The 19,271-nt window shown below is 40.5% G+C and overlaps 1 protein-coding gene and 1 pseudogene across 19 annotated transcripts in view; one reads left to right on the top strand and one right to left on the bottom strand.

The window, feature by feature from the left end:
- The window catches only part of FREM1 (FRAS1 related extracellular matrix 1), a 333,841-nt gene that overhangs the window by 148,161 nt on the left and 166,409 nt on the right, over positions 1-19,271 (bottom strand). For all 19 annotated transcript variants that reach the window (XR_010322860.1, XM_064290482.1, XM_064290481.1 and 16 more), the window contains 2 exons: positions 8,226-8,735; positions 2,300-2,394 (listed from right to left, as the gene is read on the bottom strand). Coding sequence is in view for 18 of the 19 variants with exons in the window: in XM_064290482.1 (XP_064146552.1) it covers positions 2,300-2,394; positions 8,226-8,495 (365 nt within the window). In the remaining variant the exon portion in view is untranslated. The remainder of the gene's footprint in view (positions 1-2,299; positions 2,395-8,225; positions 8,736-19,271) is intronic.
- LOC111749890 (cytochrome c-like) overlaps positions 18,745-19,271 on the top strand; it is a 34,331-nt pseudogene continuing 33,804 nt past the window's right edge.

Genomic DNA, 19,271 nt, shown 5'->3' with positions numbered 1-19,271 from the left:
ACTGGTGCTCAGATACTTCTGATACCTTTGTACCTAGCTTGAAGCATAGAGTGGCCTTCACACATTTTGTATATTAGAATCTGGATTTTGTTTCACATCTACTCCCATCTCTCTGTTCTTCTCCCTTCTTCTCTTTACCTTTGTGACAACTCCTTTTTCTGCCACCTCTCTCTCCAGTCACCCTTCTTTGAACACCTCTCTCAAATCCATCATCCATGCGGATATTTAAAAAAAAAAAATTTTTTTTTTTTTTTAAGAGCTCAGAGTGTCACTTCTGTGAGAATCTGAGTGCATATGTAACTTAGGAGGATCGAGCCTGTATAATTAATGGATTGCGTTTTAGTTCGGCGGTGGGAGGGTGAAGGAATTTTCTGAAGCAAAAGGGCCTTTTTGCTCTCCTGAAACACCACCACATGAGTGGTCATTTATAGTCTGGTAGCTCAGAGCTTGGCACGAAAAGGGTAGTCACCAATCGTTACTTCCACTCCTTCCATCCCCTTAGCGACTCAGTATTCAGGGCATTTTCAGAGACTACAGAGATGGCTTGTCATTCTTTTTAAAGAGAGAAAATTAATGAGTGATGAGTGTGCACCAACAATTTGCTCCTAACTGATGACCTTTTATTATGGTCCAAGCATTAGGCTAATTCTTCAGAAAAAGCATCTCATTCAATCTTCATAAGAACCTATGAGAGGCATGGTTAATTCCATTTTACAGATAAGAATCAACAGAGGCATAAAGAGGCTAAGTAGCTTGCAAAAGAGGCTGGAAAGGAGGTAAGAGGGAAATAAACATGCTCTGATCATCTGTTTCCAACTTTTCCTCATGCTCTATTTTAATTCATTTCATTGCTCAAGATGAAGAGCAATGAAAGTACCCCTGACCCTGCCCTTAATTCATACTCCTTCACTCTCTCTATCCTCAAGGAAGAAGAGGGAGCAGACAAAATGCATCAGCTCTTCCAGCCCTTCCAGGATATTTCAAACTGTTCAGGCAGGTTCTTTGTAGTCAGTATGATTTTTAACTCTACAATCTTAGAAATATCAAACAGGCCCATATGCAGATTTTATAGCTTCCTAATGAATTCTTGTGTCCTGTTAGAGGTTGGACTATGTCCCCCAAAAACAAAGGTTCAAGTCCTAACTCCCAGTACCTGCGACTGTGACCTTATTTGGAACTAAGATCTTTGTAGATGTAATCGAGTTAAAATGAAGCCATGCTGAATTAGGGTACTCCCAAATCCGATGATTGACTGGTATCCTTATAAACAGAGGGAAATTTGGATAAAGAGACATGGGCACACACAGAAGAGAACACCATGTGACAATGGAGACAGAGAATGGAGTGATCTGTCTACAAACCAAGGAACCCCAAGGATTGCAGGGAACCACCAGGAGTTAGGAGAGAGGCTTAGAATAGATTCTCCCCCAGAGTCCCCAGAAGGAACTAATTCTGCAGCATACCTTGATTTTGGATTTGTAGCCTTCAAAAGTGTGAGAGAATAAATTTCTGTTGTTTTAAGTCACCTATTTTGTGAAATTTTTTATGTCACCATGAGTTTAAGTTTAAAATTAATTTTTTTATTGAAATATGATTTATATACTATAAAATTCACTCTTGTAGAGTGTACAATTCAGTAGTTTTACTATATTCACAGGTTGTGCAACCACTGTTGTCATTGTTAGCTGTTGGCAAGTTGCTACTCCTGCCTCCCAACTCATAATGACATCATGCACAACTGGATTGAACCATTGTGATCCATAGGGTTGTCATTAGCCGTTTTTTTAGAACTAGATGACTAAGCCTTTCTTTCTTGTGTGTTTCACTCCGGAAGCTCCGCTGAAACCTGTTCGGCATCATGGCAACACACAAGCCTCCACTGACAGACAGGTGGTGGCTACACTTGAGAGGCTTTGGGTAGGAATCAAACCCAGGTCTTCCACATAAAGGTGAGAGGTCTACCACTGAACAACTACTGCTCTCTCTGCAGCCATCACCATTGTCTAATTCCAGAACATAAGTGATGATCGGAACACCAGAGATACCTGTACGAGAACTCTAAAGGAAAGCAGGATAGGGCTCATAATTTACCACAGAAAAGCCCCAGGGAAGGTGTTACAAATTCAGGTAGTTTAAAGTTGGCTGCAATTCTTGTCTCACATGTTCAGGTCTCCAGTTTCTACTGAGTATGTTCTAGTTGGGAATCTAGTAAAGCCCCAATGATAATACAGAAAAATCCCTAAGAAGTACACAGAATGGTTATCTGCAAAAAAATGAACAATGTTCCTGTGTGACTTACCTATAAAGTCTAAGCTTCACTGTGTCTTCATCAAGAATTGGGCAGCCATTGTGAACATACTTTACTTCATTGGGAAGAAAATGGCAGTCAAATACCTAGTTCACATGAAGAAATGGATAAGTATCTATGAGAAATTGGTACAAGATTTTTTTTTTCTTTTTCCACCAGTAGAGTGCTGCCTGGAGAAAATATGGGTGGCCAGTGTTTTGTGTGCGTAACCATTTTACCACCACCTCTACCTGACCCTGATGCCCACTAACCATCTTGCTTACACAGCTGTCTTATTTTGATTATATCTAAATTATAAAAATCCAAACAGATCAAGCAGATAAATTGAGAGGCAATTGCTTTTCTAAATAATTATCTTTTTACAGTCTATAGTGCATTTAAAATATGGCTCCATTTGTCAAAATTTATTTACTCACACCCTTCAGGGGTTCTTATCAACGGAGTTAGACGTTTGCCTGTGTGGTGTATGTAGGCAGAGGCATACATGATTCCTCACACAAACATATTGTATTGTGGTTGTTATGTGTCGTGGATTCCGGCTCACGGTGACCCCATATAACAGAGTAGAACTGCCCCATAGGGTTTTCTTGGCAGTAATCTTTACAGAAACAGATTACCAGGTCTTTCTCCCACGGAGCTGCTGAGTAGGTGCCACCAGGGCTCCATATATACACACACACATACATAGAGAGAGAGAGAAACAGAGAGAGAGAACTAACTACAGGGAACTATAGGAGCCCTGTTGTCACAATGGTTAGGTACTTGGCTCCTAACCAAAAGGTTGGCAGTTCAAACCGACCAGCCACTCTGCAGGAGAAAGATGTGGCAGTCTGCTTCCATAAAGATTACAGCCTTGGGAACCCTATGGGGCAGTTCTATTCTATCCTACAGGATCACTACGAGTCAGAATCAACTCGACTGCAATGGGTCTGGGGTATGTGTGTTTCTGTGTGTGCGTGCATATTTCTTTTCCTTTTATTTCTTTCTTTTCTGCGTAGTGTTTTTATATTCAAAGATGAAGTCACTGATTACGGACACAATTATGGCTGAACAGAGCCAAGCATGACCCACAGTTACCTCTCATATACTTACAAAAGACTGCTTTCATTAGTTATATAATAGTAGAAATGACTGACAAGACAATTGGAGATTTAAATGCAATTTTTTTATACAATTAAAATAATATTGAGCTGCATTACTCAGACACAATTAATAAGGAAACTGCAGAAGTATCTTCCCTTCCATGCATGTCATGGCCCTCATTCTGCCTAATCTGAATTGGTAGAGTTCTGAGAAAGACCCTTTAGGAGTCACACCTTGTCACTATTTGAGTTCATGATGTCTAGTCTGTATCTTTTTACTGTCTCAAACGTTTTCAGGCAACATAATCCACTCTGGGAAGACTTTATCAGTAATACAAATGACTTTCTTTTCCCGCAGACATCAATGGTTTCTCTTCTTAATTGACAACGAGGAAGGAGATAAAGGAAAGACCTTCCCCCGTATCACTGACAAATAGTCATGGTAATAAAGAGGCAATCTGCTTTGTTAAAAGAAACATCTGCTTTATGTTTCGTAATATGTTTTCCTTTTATAAAAGGCGACAACCATAATTGTCCATAAATTTACTAACTAAAACAAAGGAGAGCTAAATCCTTTTCTAATTACTGTCTAGCTTTGTTTTTTTTCCACTTCAACTGCTTTTCAATTACAATTTATAATTAAATTGTCACACATTCCTAACTCATTAGTCACTTTAATGACAGTAAGCTGGTTCAAACTACAGATATTTTCTCACTCCTGTATTTCCTTCTCAAAAGAGCAAGCTCAGCACTAAAGTGGGTGCTTTCCTACCCAGGAAATTTCTTGCTTTGAATCAGGTGCAAGAAGTGCTGTATGTGAGAAAGTCTTACGGCTAAAACATGAGCAAAACATGTTGCCATTGACCTGGTCTTATTGAATACATCAAGAGGGATATCTAAACAAAAGGTATCGGTGTGCCCCAATGGAAATCCAATAGGAAAATGAACCTGTTGGGCCTAAGACAAACTTCAGTAACGAAATGAAAACAGTAATTGAACAGATGTTAAGCAAAACATTTTCTGTGCAAATCACATGAAACTGTTCATTACACAGCAGGGTGTTGTTAATACAACTGTTTCGCTAGAAATGGGTTCACATAAGCCTTGCTTTCAACTTACTATTAAGGTTTATTAAAGAATAATGTTTAGCCTTTGTGCGTGTGTGTGCACTTGGCTATGCTCAATTTCAAAAACTCCCTAAGAAATGAATGCATGGGGAGGGCTAAACTAGCCTGGATTAAAAACAAGCACAAATTGCAAAAACAAAGCAACAACAACAAGGTTTTACCTGGGGATTCTGTTTTTCCTGAAATTATTAGAATAAATAAACAGGAACAATTTTCTGGAAGTTCGACAAAGTTTTCCTAATATGTAGATTTCACTATGGTACAAAGTTCTAATATTTGACATAAAGGTGAAGAGACTCCACATCTTAATGGATTCCTTTACTACAGAATAAATTTTAGAAGATAAAATTTATTCTAACCTCATCAAATATACCTCTAGAAATGCACATACTGAGTATTCAGGACACAATCCTTTTTTTTTTTTTTTTTTAATGGGCAACAGCATGCTGAGGGGTCAATTGGGGCTATTCAGAACTCTGCTCTACTTCTTAGCAGTCAAGAGTTGCCTAAGTCAGCCAAGCATTGGGTTGTTTCTGCTCCATAGTCTGTCTAGTAACTAGATCTTTGTCACAAAATCAGAGAAATTTTGAAATCGACATGACTTGGAAGTCTATTCCAACCCTTGGGCTTCGTAACCAAAATGTTTTTTTTTTTTTTTTTTATTACCAACTCTAGTCACTCAGATCCCTTTCTGTTCCCCAGTGCCCCAGAATAGCTCAAATAATAAGGACTATTAAAACAGCACTGAAAATATATAATGGAGACTATTCCTTGACTCAGTCGGAATCGACTCAATGGCACTGGGTTTTTATTCCTTGACTCTGAGGGACAGTGCTGTGTATGTTTAGAAGACACAAGCACTTGGGGTAGAGAGAGAAGCCCAATCAGAGGCTGGTGTAAGTAACAGTGCCGTTGGTGGTGGTGGTTGCCCTTGGGTTGATTCTGACTCCTGGTGACCCCATGTATGCGGTGTAGAACTGTGATCTTTCAGAAGAAGAACGCCAGGCCTGTCTTCTGAGGCACCTCTGGGTGGGTTCAAACCACCAACCTTTTGGTTAGTAGTTGAGTGCTTAGCTGATTGCTCTACCAGAAACTCTGTACGTATCAATAAGTCTTCCCCCCAAATTGTCTTCTAGGGAGGGAGGATCTGGTGACTGGCCTGGCTTTTGCTTTTCTCAGTGGGGTATCCATGACTGGAGCCCTGAGCTAAACACTGCTGGGTCACAACCTAAGACTGAGTGCTATCTGCAGGAATTTATGCTTCTCTTGTCCCCCAAATATTGCTCAGTCTCACTTCTAAATAAATGTTAAACAATTTTTTAAATATATATTTGTTGGCAGGGACTCTCAATTATTAGCTCATCAGTCTTTATAAGATACCCACATACATCAGTACAGACCTGGGATCCCTCTTTTATTAGGGATCCCAGTTCCTTTAGGGTTAGAGTCTTATATTGCTGCCCCTCCATGGATTCGTACTTTGCTTTCGACGGCGTGGGTTTTTTTGGGTTTTTGACTGTAGTCTCTGTGGCTGGGTCCCCATTGCCTGCTGCTGAACTTATTCGTATCCCCTACCCATCCAGGTTAGCACATCTGGGCTCCAAGTGTGACCTATCCATTTCTATCCTTTTTCCCTGACTGGCAGATGGCAATCAAACACACTCTCAGAGTGTAAATTATGTTGGGAGAAAGTGGAAAAACGTTCGAACTACCAAAAAAATTGGGAATACAGTGCCTTAGAGCCTGGGGCCATCACTATATTCTTCTATCATTTTTAGATGCCTATCTGAAGCTTCTTGGCAAGAGAAAATCTAGTGGTAGACAAAACAATTCATGTATTAACTGTTTAATAAGAAACTAATCTGCGCTGTAAACTTTCACCTATATCACAATACAAAAAAAGAGAGACTTACGATACCTTAAAAAGCAAAAAGTTTGAGAAGGCTTTTGTTTATGCCCTGTGGGTTGTGTCCTGCTATTAGAGTGGGTATTGAGCTCCAAGATTGCTGAGGTCTGTGACCCTTTTTATTTAATTCGCCAGGGAAGAAATTGTAAGCCCATGACTACATCCAATCATAACTATCTCATTCAGAAAAAAAGAAAATCTAGTGGTAGACTGGAGGCAGACATTGGATTGCTATCACATGGGGAATACCCCCAAGGTGGGAGCTCCCCACACACAATTTTGATGTTTTCCAGCATTGGACTATAACTTTAAGTGTAGTAAATAGAATGTCTAGCAATATTGTTTTGAGCCAGCATCCAAGTAAATCTCTTTATCTCACTTTCACAACACCTAGCACCACTTTTTAATAGCCTCATGGAATAGGTTTCTTTAGCCAAATGGAGAGGGAATCAATGTTCACAGTTTAGCAAATGGAATGGTGTGTTTTTTCCAGAAAGAGCAGCAGCATCCAGTGTTATATACTCTCAAGAGTGTTTGCATTTGGGAGCAAATTTAAACCACAGTAGGAACAAGCAAAGAAACCAGAAGCAATCTTCTGTGGTGGATAGGAGTAAACTTCTGCTTTAAGTAAATATAATACATACAAATGCAGGCCTTTAAAACCCAGTGAATTAGAAGTTAAGTCTCTACCCTGCATAAGAACTGACCATAGACTACCCTTCAATAACAATATTTGAAGTTTTTAATTAATGAAAAAAAATGAGGCATTTTTAAGAACATGGAGTATTTAAAGTGAAGTATAGTCACATCTCTTTTCTAACTTCACTCTGACTCAAGAGGAGGTTCAAGTGATATTAACAGATGAAAACGCTGTCACGTTTACCTTTGCTGCTCTGAGGGCACAAGTGTGTCTTTAAAATGCTGTAAAATCTTGATATTTTATCAACAGGGCACACTGACTGAAGTTGGTGAGATAATTCGGGGCAGGATCCTGTAAAGACTGTCCATATCACACCACAGAAGAGATTGCCCGCTCCAACTCTTGAAAAGCAGCCCGTTTTGTTCTCCTTTTCTCTCTTTCTTTTCTTTTTTAAGTTTCTCATGTTGTTTTTCTGTGCCATTGAGTCGATTCCGACTCGTAGTGACCCCATGTGACAGAGTAGACCTGCCCCATAGGACTTCCTAGGCTGAAACCTTTACGGGAGGAGATTGCCAGATCTTTTCTCCCTAGGAGCCGCTGGTGGGTTCGATCCACCAACCTTTTGGTCAGTAGCTGAGTACTTAACCACTCCGCCACCAGGGCTCCTTAAGTTTCTCACAGAGAAACTAAAATAAGAGATGTTTAATTCTCTTATGAGTTTTCCTTGGTGATTTAGCTGCCTCTATTTTTATGAGGCCAAGCAGCTGGCAGGATTTACAAGAGTTCCCTTCAATAAAAGAGGAGAAATTGGAAAGGCTTGTTGATTTGGGGGGTATTATTAAGAAAAATACATACATCCATATTGGTTTGAACCTGACCTCCTCCACAGGTGTTACTGTAGTCAGGAGTAAATCCTGTTGGTTGCAGGTTGTAATCCAGTCAGCCAAAAACATTCAAGAATGGGTTTTACCTCACAAAGAAAAACAGTGCAATACTCTGCCTGCTAATTGCAACTCCATCATTTCAAATGTGAACATCCATCTTATAATACTGACTTTTGGTAGCTTGAGGGGAGAACTTTTGCCTCTCCCTCCACTCTGCCCCCACCCCCACAATCACACTCACACACATTATAGAGAAGAAAATCTCTGATATGACCTACCTGCGGCGTGAGTTTCCCAACCCTTTGGGTGATGGGCTCATTCATTACCACTTCCACTTTGCAGGCATCTTTCTCTTTGGGGACAGCAAACTTCAGGTTGTCCCCTGACAGGTAGGCGGAGTGACCCTTCATCACTGTCACTCCGAGGTTCACACTGACAAAGGTGGGGCTGGCCCGGCCCAGGAGCAGGAGCAGCAGCAGCAGGGCCAGCAGGGTGCTGGGCCCACCCCATCCCTGAGAGGCCATGCTGACAGGGGGCAGCTTGTCCATCCGCCAGCGAGATCCCTGACACAAAAGAGTCCTCTGTGTGTCCTCCAGGAGGGCCAGCTCAGAGTACACGGGGTCAGGCCAGGGGTCCCAAAGGTGTGCCCGGGGGTCTCAACATGCCCCTTTCATTTCAAACGCAGACAAGGAGGCCTTTCAGGCAACGCTGAGTCTTTTAATAAAACTCGGTGATCACTCCTGACAACGCCGGCAAGATTAATGTGCCTCCCAAGAGCTTTTCTAATCCTGTAAATGGGAGAAGGGGTTGGAGGAAAGCGAGAGAGAGACAAAAAGGTTTGTGCAGCTATTCAGAAGATTGCTACTGACAAAGGAACCTTTCAACCAGTCTATAATTTCAGCTAAATTACAAACGTATAAACGAATTTGACCTCCAGGCACATCTGAAAGGCCATGCAGCCATTTCATTAGCCTGCTTGTAGCTCTGGCTTCTGAGCTCAACATGCCCCAGTCGGGACGTCATCTGTGTGGTCCCACAGGAGACAGCCCACCTCGTTAGAAAAGGGTGGCGTTCAGTCCTCTGGGTTCAGAGATTGCTGTCCAACTCTTTGCCTCTGTTTCATTTGTTAAATGAGGATACAACCTAATTTATGTTAGACAGCCGTTAGTATCACTTGCATGCTGTTTGGAAACGTGATTAATTCTAAATAAATACTACGCAAATAGGAAAGGCGCTTAACAATTTGTTGTATGGGCACAATTCTGGCTTTGCTGGGCAATGAAGCCACGACTTCAGGGACACTGAGCTCCTGTTAAAAAAAGGGTGATGGAAAATGCTGGAAACGGATAGTGGTGATGGCTGTACAACATGATGAACATAACTGATGTTGCCGAATTATACATGCAAAAAATGTTGAAATGGTAAATGTTCTGTTATGTATGATTTTACCACAATAATAATAATAAAAAAAAGGAAACACTTGAATGGAATTTGGAACATATTTATTTTTTTCTCAGTGCACATTCAGGTTTTTTCTATCTGTAAAAGGAACTATACATAGAGTGATAATACACAGGATACACAGAGAATGACACAGATATTTATATTATCTACCCATTGCCGGGAAGTCAATTCCAACTCATAGCGACACTACAGGACAGAGTAGAGATGCCTCATAGGGTTTCCAAGGCAGTATATTTTCTTTAATGTTTATGGAAGCAGACTGCCATGTCTTTTTCTCATGGAGCTGCTGGTGGATTTGAACCACAGACCTTTCAGTTAGCAGCCAAACTCTTAACCACTAACCCACCAGGGCTCCTTTATATTATCTACATTGCTAATTATATTACAATGTACTTAATTTGCACAAGTGTCTCTGCTTTGATCACTTGGAGTTTCATGCTTATGTCTCTGTGTATAAGGACTAAAAGAACTGTGTCCAAATGTAGTATGTATTGAAATACATCCCTAAATCTCAGTATGGCTAAGTAAACCAATGGTGGTTTATTACACCCACACAAAAAATTTCTATTTTAAGGGATTTCAATAAATTTCTATATATACCAATGGATACCACAATAAAAGTTTGTTAGAAGGGTGTGGACAAAAATACCTCTATTATTCACATCTTATATATTAAGAGGGAAACCCTGGTGGCGTAGTGGTTAAGTGCTATGGCTGCTACCCAAGAGGTCAGCAGTTCAAATCGCCAGGTGCTCCTTGGAAACTCTATGGGGCAGTTCTACTCTGTCCTGTAGGGTTGCTATGAGTCGGAATTGACTCAATGGCAGAAGGTTTTTTTTTTTTTTGGTTTATATATTAAGAGAAGACACATTCCCTCATCCTGTTTGAAATCTTCTAATGTCCTAAGCCAGCGCGGGGATATATGTCACCTGACACCTGAGGGGTGAAACTCTTCAGAGAGAGGCTTGTTTTTTAAAGTGTCAGTCCCAAAAGAAATCTATTGACACACTCTTTCTGACCATGTTGCCCACATCAGGCTGAATTAGGTTTGCTTATTTGGGTAAGAGTACAAATCTGGTTGTTGAGCTTTTACAACAAAACGAAACCTTTTTATGCAAAATTATATATGTAAAATGGCTATAACCATATTAAGACTCTCTATATAGAAAAAAGACCAGAAATAACCTACTGTAATAAATGTTAGCTGTGTTGGGGGGAAAAAAAAAAACAAACCTTTTTTCCATTCATATCTGGCTTCTAAGACGTAAGACCACTCCAAAAGCAGGACATGCAGGGGGACAAAAAGCAACAGGGTAGGTAGGTTTCCCCCCAAAACTCAGAGACAGGGGACAGGATCTTGCTCTCTGAGATTTAAACTACTTAAATCAACACAGGGTTAGATAGTTACATGTTGTCCTGGAATGCTCTTCTCCTGCCATCCACTCAGCCAACAGCTGAAACAAATTTCCCTTGGAAGCAGCTACTCTTCCCTCACTGGCCACTCCTTTGTAGCCTACTGGTTCTTCCTCGACTCCCTGACTGTTTAATATTGGGGTATCTAATCCAGTTCTTGGAAACACTGGTGGTGTAATGGTTAAGAGCTACAGCTACTAACCAAAGGTTGGCAGTTTGAATCTACCAGGTGCTCCTTGGAAACTGTATGGGGAAGTTCTACTCTGCCCTATAAGGTCACTATGAGTCGGAATCCATTCGACGGCAATGGGCAGGTAAGTCCAGTTCTTGGACCTGTTTTGTATATTCACGCCCTAGTTCTCTCATTCCTATTTTAAATAACATCTTTAAGCTAATGACTCTGAAACATATATCTCTAGCCTGAACCTCCCCCCATAAGCACAAATATTAATATCTCTAAAGAAAGAATTAGCATCAGAAGGGGTCACCATCAGCCATGGATTAAGATGTCACATGAATTCAGTTACTGGGATATATGGACAAAATCCACATTCTGTGCCTACAACACTGAAGTTGAGACTCTTAAAAACCAAAACATACCCTTTGTCCCATCATTCCCACACTACCCTGAGAATCTCTCTAACAGAGATAAAAGCAGCCTCTGCAAGGATACATGAGCAAGGACCTGGACTACAGCATATGTTCATAGTGGTAAAAACTGCAAACAAAGCCAAAGCCCATTAACCAGAAAATGGCTGGAGAGAGTAGATGTATTTACAACGTGGAGTAGAATGTAACGTTTAAAAAGTAGAGAGGTGCACAGTTTTACTCTGACATACGTGGGGTCACCATGAGTCAGAATCAACTTAATGTCAACTTTTTTTAAATTGCAGAATTAGACAAAGAAAGGTAAGTAGGTATGTTATGCTCCCCTTGGTAAAATAATGACAGAAGTTGCATCTGAGAGAGAGAGTGTGTGTAGAGAGTCAGAGAAAGAGGCTGTATACAATTATATGAACATGGAAAAATATGAAAAGACGGATATTAGATTGCTAATAGGAATTGTCTGAGATAGTAATGTAACATGGGTAGACAGGGGAAAGAAGAGGAAAGGGCTACAAAAAATAAGAAAAAGAAAAAACACACACTTAAAAATGCAACAACCTACATGCAAAGATGACACATATGCATCTATGTAGAACTGCATGTATGTGTGATGTAAAAAGAAACTTAAAAATACTTTTATTATATTTTAAAGGCTTTTAAAAAGTCTATTTGTAGGGAATTTGAACGTGAACACTTTTATGAACAAAAGTGTTTTATGGGTGAAACATGTATGAATTAACTGAAGACACGACCTCTGACAAAACCAATGTTAAACAAGCCCATCTCATAATAAATGTGTCATTATGTAATTATGTTGCTTAATTGAAAATAAGTTCAAGAAAATCATCAATTAGTATGAGTTCCCTAGTACCAGCCCATCAAGATACAAAAGGCAGGTACAACTTTTTTCTGAGGTGTACCCATCCACCTAGCTACCAAAAAGAAAAAAACCCATTGCCATCGAGCCAATTTAAACTCATAGCGACCCTATAGGACAGAGTAGAACTGCCACATAGGGCTTCCAAGGAGCAGCTGGTGGATTAGAACTGTGGACCTTTTAGGTTAGCAGCCATGGCTCTTAACTACTATGCCACCAGGGCTTCTTCCACCTAGTGGGAGGACTGTTAATCCTAAAAGGAACTGAGGAACACAGCAAAATGGAGAGGCACCCACTGGATTTCACCAAAAAAATAAAACAGTCACCATCCCATTGACTTCCACTCATGGTGACTCCTTATGTGTCAGAATAGAGCTGTAAGGTGTTCGATGGCTGATTTTTCAGAAGTAAATCACCAGGCCTTTCTTCCAAGACACCTTTGGGTGAACTCCAACCTCCACCCTTTCAGTTAGCAGCCAAGCACTTAACCATTTGCACCACTCAGGGACTCCTTTTCATCAAACTGCCATCTTCAGATTATCAGCAGTGTGTGTCAGGCTTGCCAAGAACAGCCCTTAGCAGAGTTAGGTATATGGATGAAGGCCTGGAATTCTCTTCTCCTGCCACCTACTCAGCCAACAGCTGAAACAAGTTCCCCTTGAAACTTCAGGTCTTAGATAACATGACAGCAAGTAAAACAAGGGCTTTGATCCAGAGACAAGTTCCTGATCTTTGTACATGTTGTGAAATTACTGGTCAGCTGATCTCTAAAGCAGCTCCTCCCGTTCCCCTACCCGACGCACAGCTTTTATAACACATCACAGCTCTGCTACCATCTCCACGCTTTTAGAGGCAGGCCTGAGTATAAAGTATATAAATAGATCAACCTCAATGGATGGCCAGCTATCTTAGAGACTGCCATATTTCACAAAGGTCATTTAATGATTTTAATGTTTTAGTTTAGTGCTGCTTTAACAAGAAAGGCAATATGGATCAAAAATGGAAAAAATCAACCAAAATCTTTTTTTCACATTAGCAACATAGAATACCAACAAAGCTCTTCTCAGATCTTTAAGAAAATATACGAAGTGTTTCCTTCCTTCCTCTTATGTTAATAGCTCTTTTCCAATATCTGTGGCTGGGATGTCTGTTTGTCCCACAATATCTACTCTCTTCTTCTTCTATAAAAACAGAACCGTTAGCTGCACACACACAGTCACCTGGAATAAAGACTTTATTTCACAGCCTCTCTTGCAGCTACCTGTGCCATGTGACCAGTTTCTGACCAGTGGACTTTAAGAAGAGCTGTCTGGAGCCCTGGTGTCACAGTGGTTAAGAGCTTGGCTGCTAACCAAAAGATTGGCAGTTTGAATCCCCCAGCCACTCCTTAGAAACCCTATGGGGCAGTTCTACTCTGTTCTGTTGGGTCCTAATGAGTCCAACTCGAGGGCAACGGGTTTGGTATTGGTTTTGGTTTTAACAGGCAGCAGCTTCAAGAAACCTCCTTTAAGAGGCAATTATTGTATGCATGTTGTCCTTTTTTCATTTATCTTCCTCCATCTTGTTGCCCAGACTGAGGATGCTGCCTTACACCTGAGAAAGTGGCAAACTATGAGCTAGAAGGAGCCTCTCTGGGGCATTTGCAAAGCAGAGCCACCATTCTAGCTCATTCCTGCAGAATTTTACATGGCAGAGAAATTAAACTTCTCTCATTTCATCCACTGTTATTCAGTTTTTTCTTTTTGTTTTGTTGTTGTTACTTGCAGCCGAACTAAAACTGAAAAGAAAAACCAGTTGTCTTTGAGTTGATCCCAACTCATGGCAACCCACGTGTGTCAGAGTAAAACTGTGTTTCATAGGGTTTTCAGCGGCTGATTTCTCAGAAGTAGAGCACCAGGTCCTTCTCCCAACGCACCTCTGGATGGACTCAAACCTCCAACTATTCAGTCAGTAGCCCAGGGCATTAACAATTCGCACCACCCAGGGATTCCAGTCCTAAGACAGTATGCTGTTGAAAAAACAAAAAACGCTGAATTCTAACGTTTCAGGAACAACCTGAAGCAACAATCTACAGAGGCAGAAAAGAATGCAGGGGCAATAATTCCCAAATCCAACACACATAAAAACTCATCCTTCAATCAACTGGGCCTGGATGAAGGATGCGGAATTAGGTGCAATAAAGATCAAACAGTGTATGCTTTATTTGAGTTTTATTGACATTCTAATTATCCTCTTACATTTTTCTCTTGGTGTTGAGAAACACCAATGATGTGAACATTTCATGGAAAATACTGTCTTGATTTTTTGTTTTAAGAAGGCGATAAAACCAAAAACCAAACCCGTTGCCATCAAGTTGATTCCAACTCATAGCGACCCTACAGGACAGGGTAGAACTGCCCCATATAGTGTCCAACAAGCACCTGGTGGATTTGAACTGCCGACCTTTTGGTTAGCAGTCAAACTCTTAACCACTATGCCATGAGGGTTTCCAAGGACGTGGTAGGGAGGGAAAAGAGAAAGGGATTTGGACGAAAAGGAAAAACAAAACAACAGCAAAGCAAATCGGGACTCTGAATTCAGAAAGATTTCATGAATGGCAGTTGGTCTTTTATCTCTCCCCAAAATAAAATGGTGGTAATTGTCTTTGATACAAATTTAGTATGTGTAGGGTGGTGCAAACGGTTAAGCTCTGGATTACTAGCCAAAAGGTTGGAGGTTTGAACTCACTAGGAGGTGCTTCAGAAGACAGGCCTGGTGATCTGTTCTGAAAGGCCATAGCCTTGAAAACCCTGCAGGGCAGTTCTACTCTGCACGCATGGGGTTGCCGTGAGTCAGAAGCGACTCAGCTACAACTAACAAGAGGCAGCCAACACCGAAAACGCCCTAGTGGAAAGTCTAGCACATCTTGAGAACTTAGTTTTCTTCGTCCCAGCGTAGGGCCAAGTCAGGTCCTCAGTCTCATCTCTTTCTGCTTGCAACTTGCTCTGGCTGCTGACATGGTTGTCCACAGAGTCAGCAGAGTTATGGGGACATCTGGAAGTGGAAGTAGAAAGGGCACTCAGCTAGGGCCCCCAGGGAGCTTATACACTGACTTTTAGCCACCTCTGACTTAATTAGATTCTGCAATGGAAACAAATCCTGTCTTTGCTTGAATGGTTCAGCTGTTTCTCAGCGTTTCAAAATCCTCCTGTCATGGCTGCAGACAAGTTCTGCTCTTACTGGCCATTTGCCCATCATTGATCCTTCACGGGGAACTCATATATTCTACGTATATCTGTACAAGCCAATGAAAAAGAAGCGTGTGAAAAAATGTTCTAAGAAGGAGGAAACCGCCCTGCCTTGAATTCTTCCTTATAAAAATTCAAAACAGTTTCTTTAATCAAACTTTCTGGGGAAATTTCCTAAACAGAAGAAAACAATTTAGTAACATTTTCATTTAGTGGAGGGGAAATGTGAGCAAGTATTTATTTCATAAGTATGTATTTGGCTTAACTGTAGAAGCATGTGTTCTTCATGTTGATAAAAACATGAAACTCCTGCCACTAATCTGAGATAATCTGTGTACAACCAGAAAGAAAATGAATCCCAGCTGCATTCTCAGCCTCTCCATGCAACGGAAATATTCTGTGGTCAGTGGTTACAATCATTGCATTGATGTACCCCGATGACCATGATACTGCGACATCTTTCTCTTTGGAATTTTGCAATGGTAGCTATTGAACACAAGGGCAGCCTCTTCCTCCTCATGGTTTTTGTTTGTTTGCTAGCTTTGCTTTTGCAGAACTCATACGTGGCCTGGTGGCCTGGTGGTTTCTCTCTAGTGCTCCAGGCAGCTATTCCCACTCAAATGAAGATAAGAGATGCAATAGAGCCAGTTTGTCTTCTCTGTGCTTAAGGCTGGAGTCCCTGGGTGGTACAAATGGTTAAGCAGTTGGCTGCTAACCCTAAGGTTGGAGGTTTGAGTTCACCCAGAGGAGCCTCAGAAGAAAGGCCTGGCAATCTACCTCTGAAAAATCAGCCGCTGAAAATCCTATGGAGCAGTTCTTCTCTGACACACATGGGATTGCCATGAGTCAGAGTCCAGTCAACAGCAAATGGTTTACTGGGTTTTGCCTGACACCAGAACCCATGCACTTAATGGCCATATTATACTGTTTTGCATTACACCATAGTTTTATATTCTTTGCAGTTCCTTCACTAGCCCTGTGCTCTTTTTCCCACAGTATGCAAACTCTTAACAACTTCTTTTATGGTTCCGGACAAGGATTAATGATTGACACAGGAGGTAAATTTTCACTAGAGGCAATGTTCTCTAAAGGAAGTAGCTGTTACTTTCAGAGCAGATAATTAACAGAGATACCCTGTCTACCAGCATCTTAGTGTTTCAATTCCTTACACACAAGCACGGTTTAGAGGCCTCAAAGTAAACAGGCCGCTTCATAATTCCATTCTATTAAATCAATACAGTATGTGCTGATTGTGTTGATAACATTCCGCTTCCTCCACTCTGCAATTTTCTCTAAATTGTAATCTAAATCACAGAACGCATGGCTTGGGAGAAACTTTAGAAATCAACTTAGCACATATCCTTCATTTTATTTATCAATTCATTTGCTTTCTCTGAAAATAACTTCCTTTTATAATAATAAAAATAAATGTAAGCTCATTAACTAAAGGATAAAAATACAGAAACCTATAAAAAAAAATAGAGAAGGAAAAAATATATACTTTCCCAACACCAAAAGAAAACCCTTTCAAGCTTTTGTGTGTGTGTGTGTGTGTGTGTGCACATACATACATATACGTACAAACATAAATATATATACACATATATACACACAATTTTTAAACTTAACTGAAACCATAGTATAAAAAGAGTTGTTACTATTCTTTTCTATTAACATAATATTCTATCATACGCATTTTCCATATTATTACATATTCCTTAGGTCTTACTTTTAATCTATACACTCCGTCTACTACATGGATATAGTGTCATTTCTTTGGTCACTCCACTATTTCATAGATGTAGCTACTCGGTAAACAGACTGTGATTAAAAAAAAAAATTATTGATTTTAATTCAGCTCATTTTTCTAATTCCTTCCTTTTGATAGGTTTCTAGAAGTGGAATTACAATGCCAAAGGATATAAACTTATTTTGAGGCTCCTCAAATATACATGGAAACCCTGGTGCCAGAGTGGTTAAGCATTTTGCTGCTAACCAAAAGGTTGGCAGTTTGAATCCATCAGGCGCTCCTTGGAAACCCTTTGGGGCAGTTCTACTCTGTCCTATGGGGTCACTATAAGTCAGAATTGACTCCATGGCAATGGGTTTAGTTTTTAGTTTTCATATATAAATGCTTTCTGGGAAAACAGTACCAGTTTATACCCTTACCAACCATGCTCACTGCTGACATTCAGTATTACCCTTTTTAATTTTTACTCACTAAGTGAAATACGGAAACCCTGGTGGTATAGTGGTTAAGTGCTATGGCTGCTAAACAAGAGGTCAGCAGTTCGAATCCACCAGGCGTTCCTTGGAAACTCTATGGGGCAGTTCTACTCTGTTCTATAGGGTTGCTATGAGTCTGAATCGACTTGATGGCAGTGGGTTTGGTTTTTTGGTTTTTAAGTGAAATATAGAAATCCTGGTAGTGTAGTGGTTAAGTGGTACGGCTGGTAACCAAAAGGTTGGCAGTTCAAATCCACCAGGCACTCCCTGGAAACCCTATGGGGCAGTTCTACTCTGTTCTATACAGTCACTATGAGTAGGAATTGACTCAATGGCAATGGGTTTGGTTTTTAGTTTAAGTGAAATATTGTACCCCATCGCTGCTTTTGATTTGCATTCCTCTGTTCATGTGGGAGATTTAGTTTTTTTTTTAAATTGTAGTAAAAATATATATAACAAAATCATTTGCCATTTCAATATTTTTTACATGTACAATTCATTGACATTAATTATATTCATCATGTTGTGCAACCATTAGATTCTTTTTTTTTTAAATGTCCATTACCCATTTGTAGTCTTCTCTTGGAACTCATTGCCATCACATCTATTCTGACTCATAGCAACCCTGAAGGACAGAGGAGAACTGCCCCTTAGGGTTTTCAAGGCAATAATTTCACGGAAGCACACTGACACATCTTTCTCCCATGGAGTGGCTGATGGGTTCAAACTACCAACCTTTTGGTTAACAGCCAAGCACTTAAGCACTGCGTCACCAGAGCTCCCTCTTTCTCTTCTGGAAGCCCTTAATTTTATAGAAGAGAGTCCAATGGAAGTTAAGTGACTTTACAAATATTACACAGATGTCTGGAAACCAAACCTGGATTAGAATCTCAGTTCTCTTGACGCCCAGACCAGCACTCTGTCCACATCCCATGTGACTTCTTTAAGTCACAGGTACTCAGTCCACATATGTCCCTTGTGCGAATGGCACAGGATCAGGTATGTTTTGTTCTGTTGTATGTAGGGTAGCTATGAGTTAGGTATGTTTTGTTCTGTTGTATGTAGGATAGCTATGAGTTAGAACTGATTCGACTGCACCTAACAATGACACAAGAGTACTTCCTTCCCAGATGCCCAGGAAGCACAGGACAGCCTCACAGACCTACAGAGAGCCCTCACTCAGGCCATGCCGACATAGCCAAGGTTGCAAAGGCTACCCTTCGACTGCTACATAAACACATTAGAAGGTTTCCTTCCATTGATTTTCAACATTCAAAACACACGGGGGTTGCCGTGAGTCAAAATTGACTTGAGGGCAACTAACAACAACAAAATGTCTATTCTGCTGATAAAAGCAGTGTTTTACAAACGGTGCTTCTTAGAAGGCACATCTTGGAGATATGAAAACGTTTTCCACAAATGTCATCTACATCCAAATATATTTGAAGGTCAGAATGCTAAAAATATTTTAAAGACTCACAGTGTAATAATATGAGCATATTCAAGGTGCT

The sequence above is a fragment of the Loxodonta africana genome, chromosome 9 (genome assembly GCF_030014295.1).
Source record: "Loxodonta africana isolate mLoxAfr1 chromosome 9, mLoxAfr1.hap2, whole genome shotgun sequence".
Lineage (NCBI taxonomy): Eukaryota > Metazoa > Chordata > Mammalia > Proboscidea > Elephantidae > Loxodonta > Loxodonta africana.
This window is presented reverse-complemented; position numbering and strand designations above follow the sequence as displayed.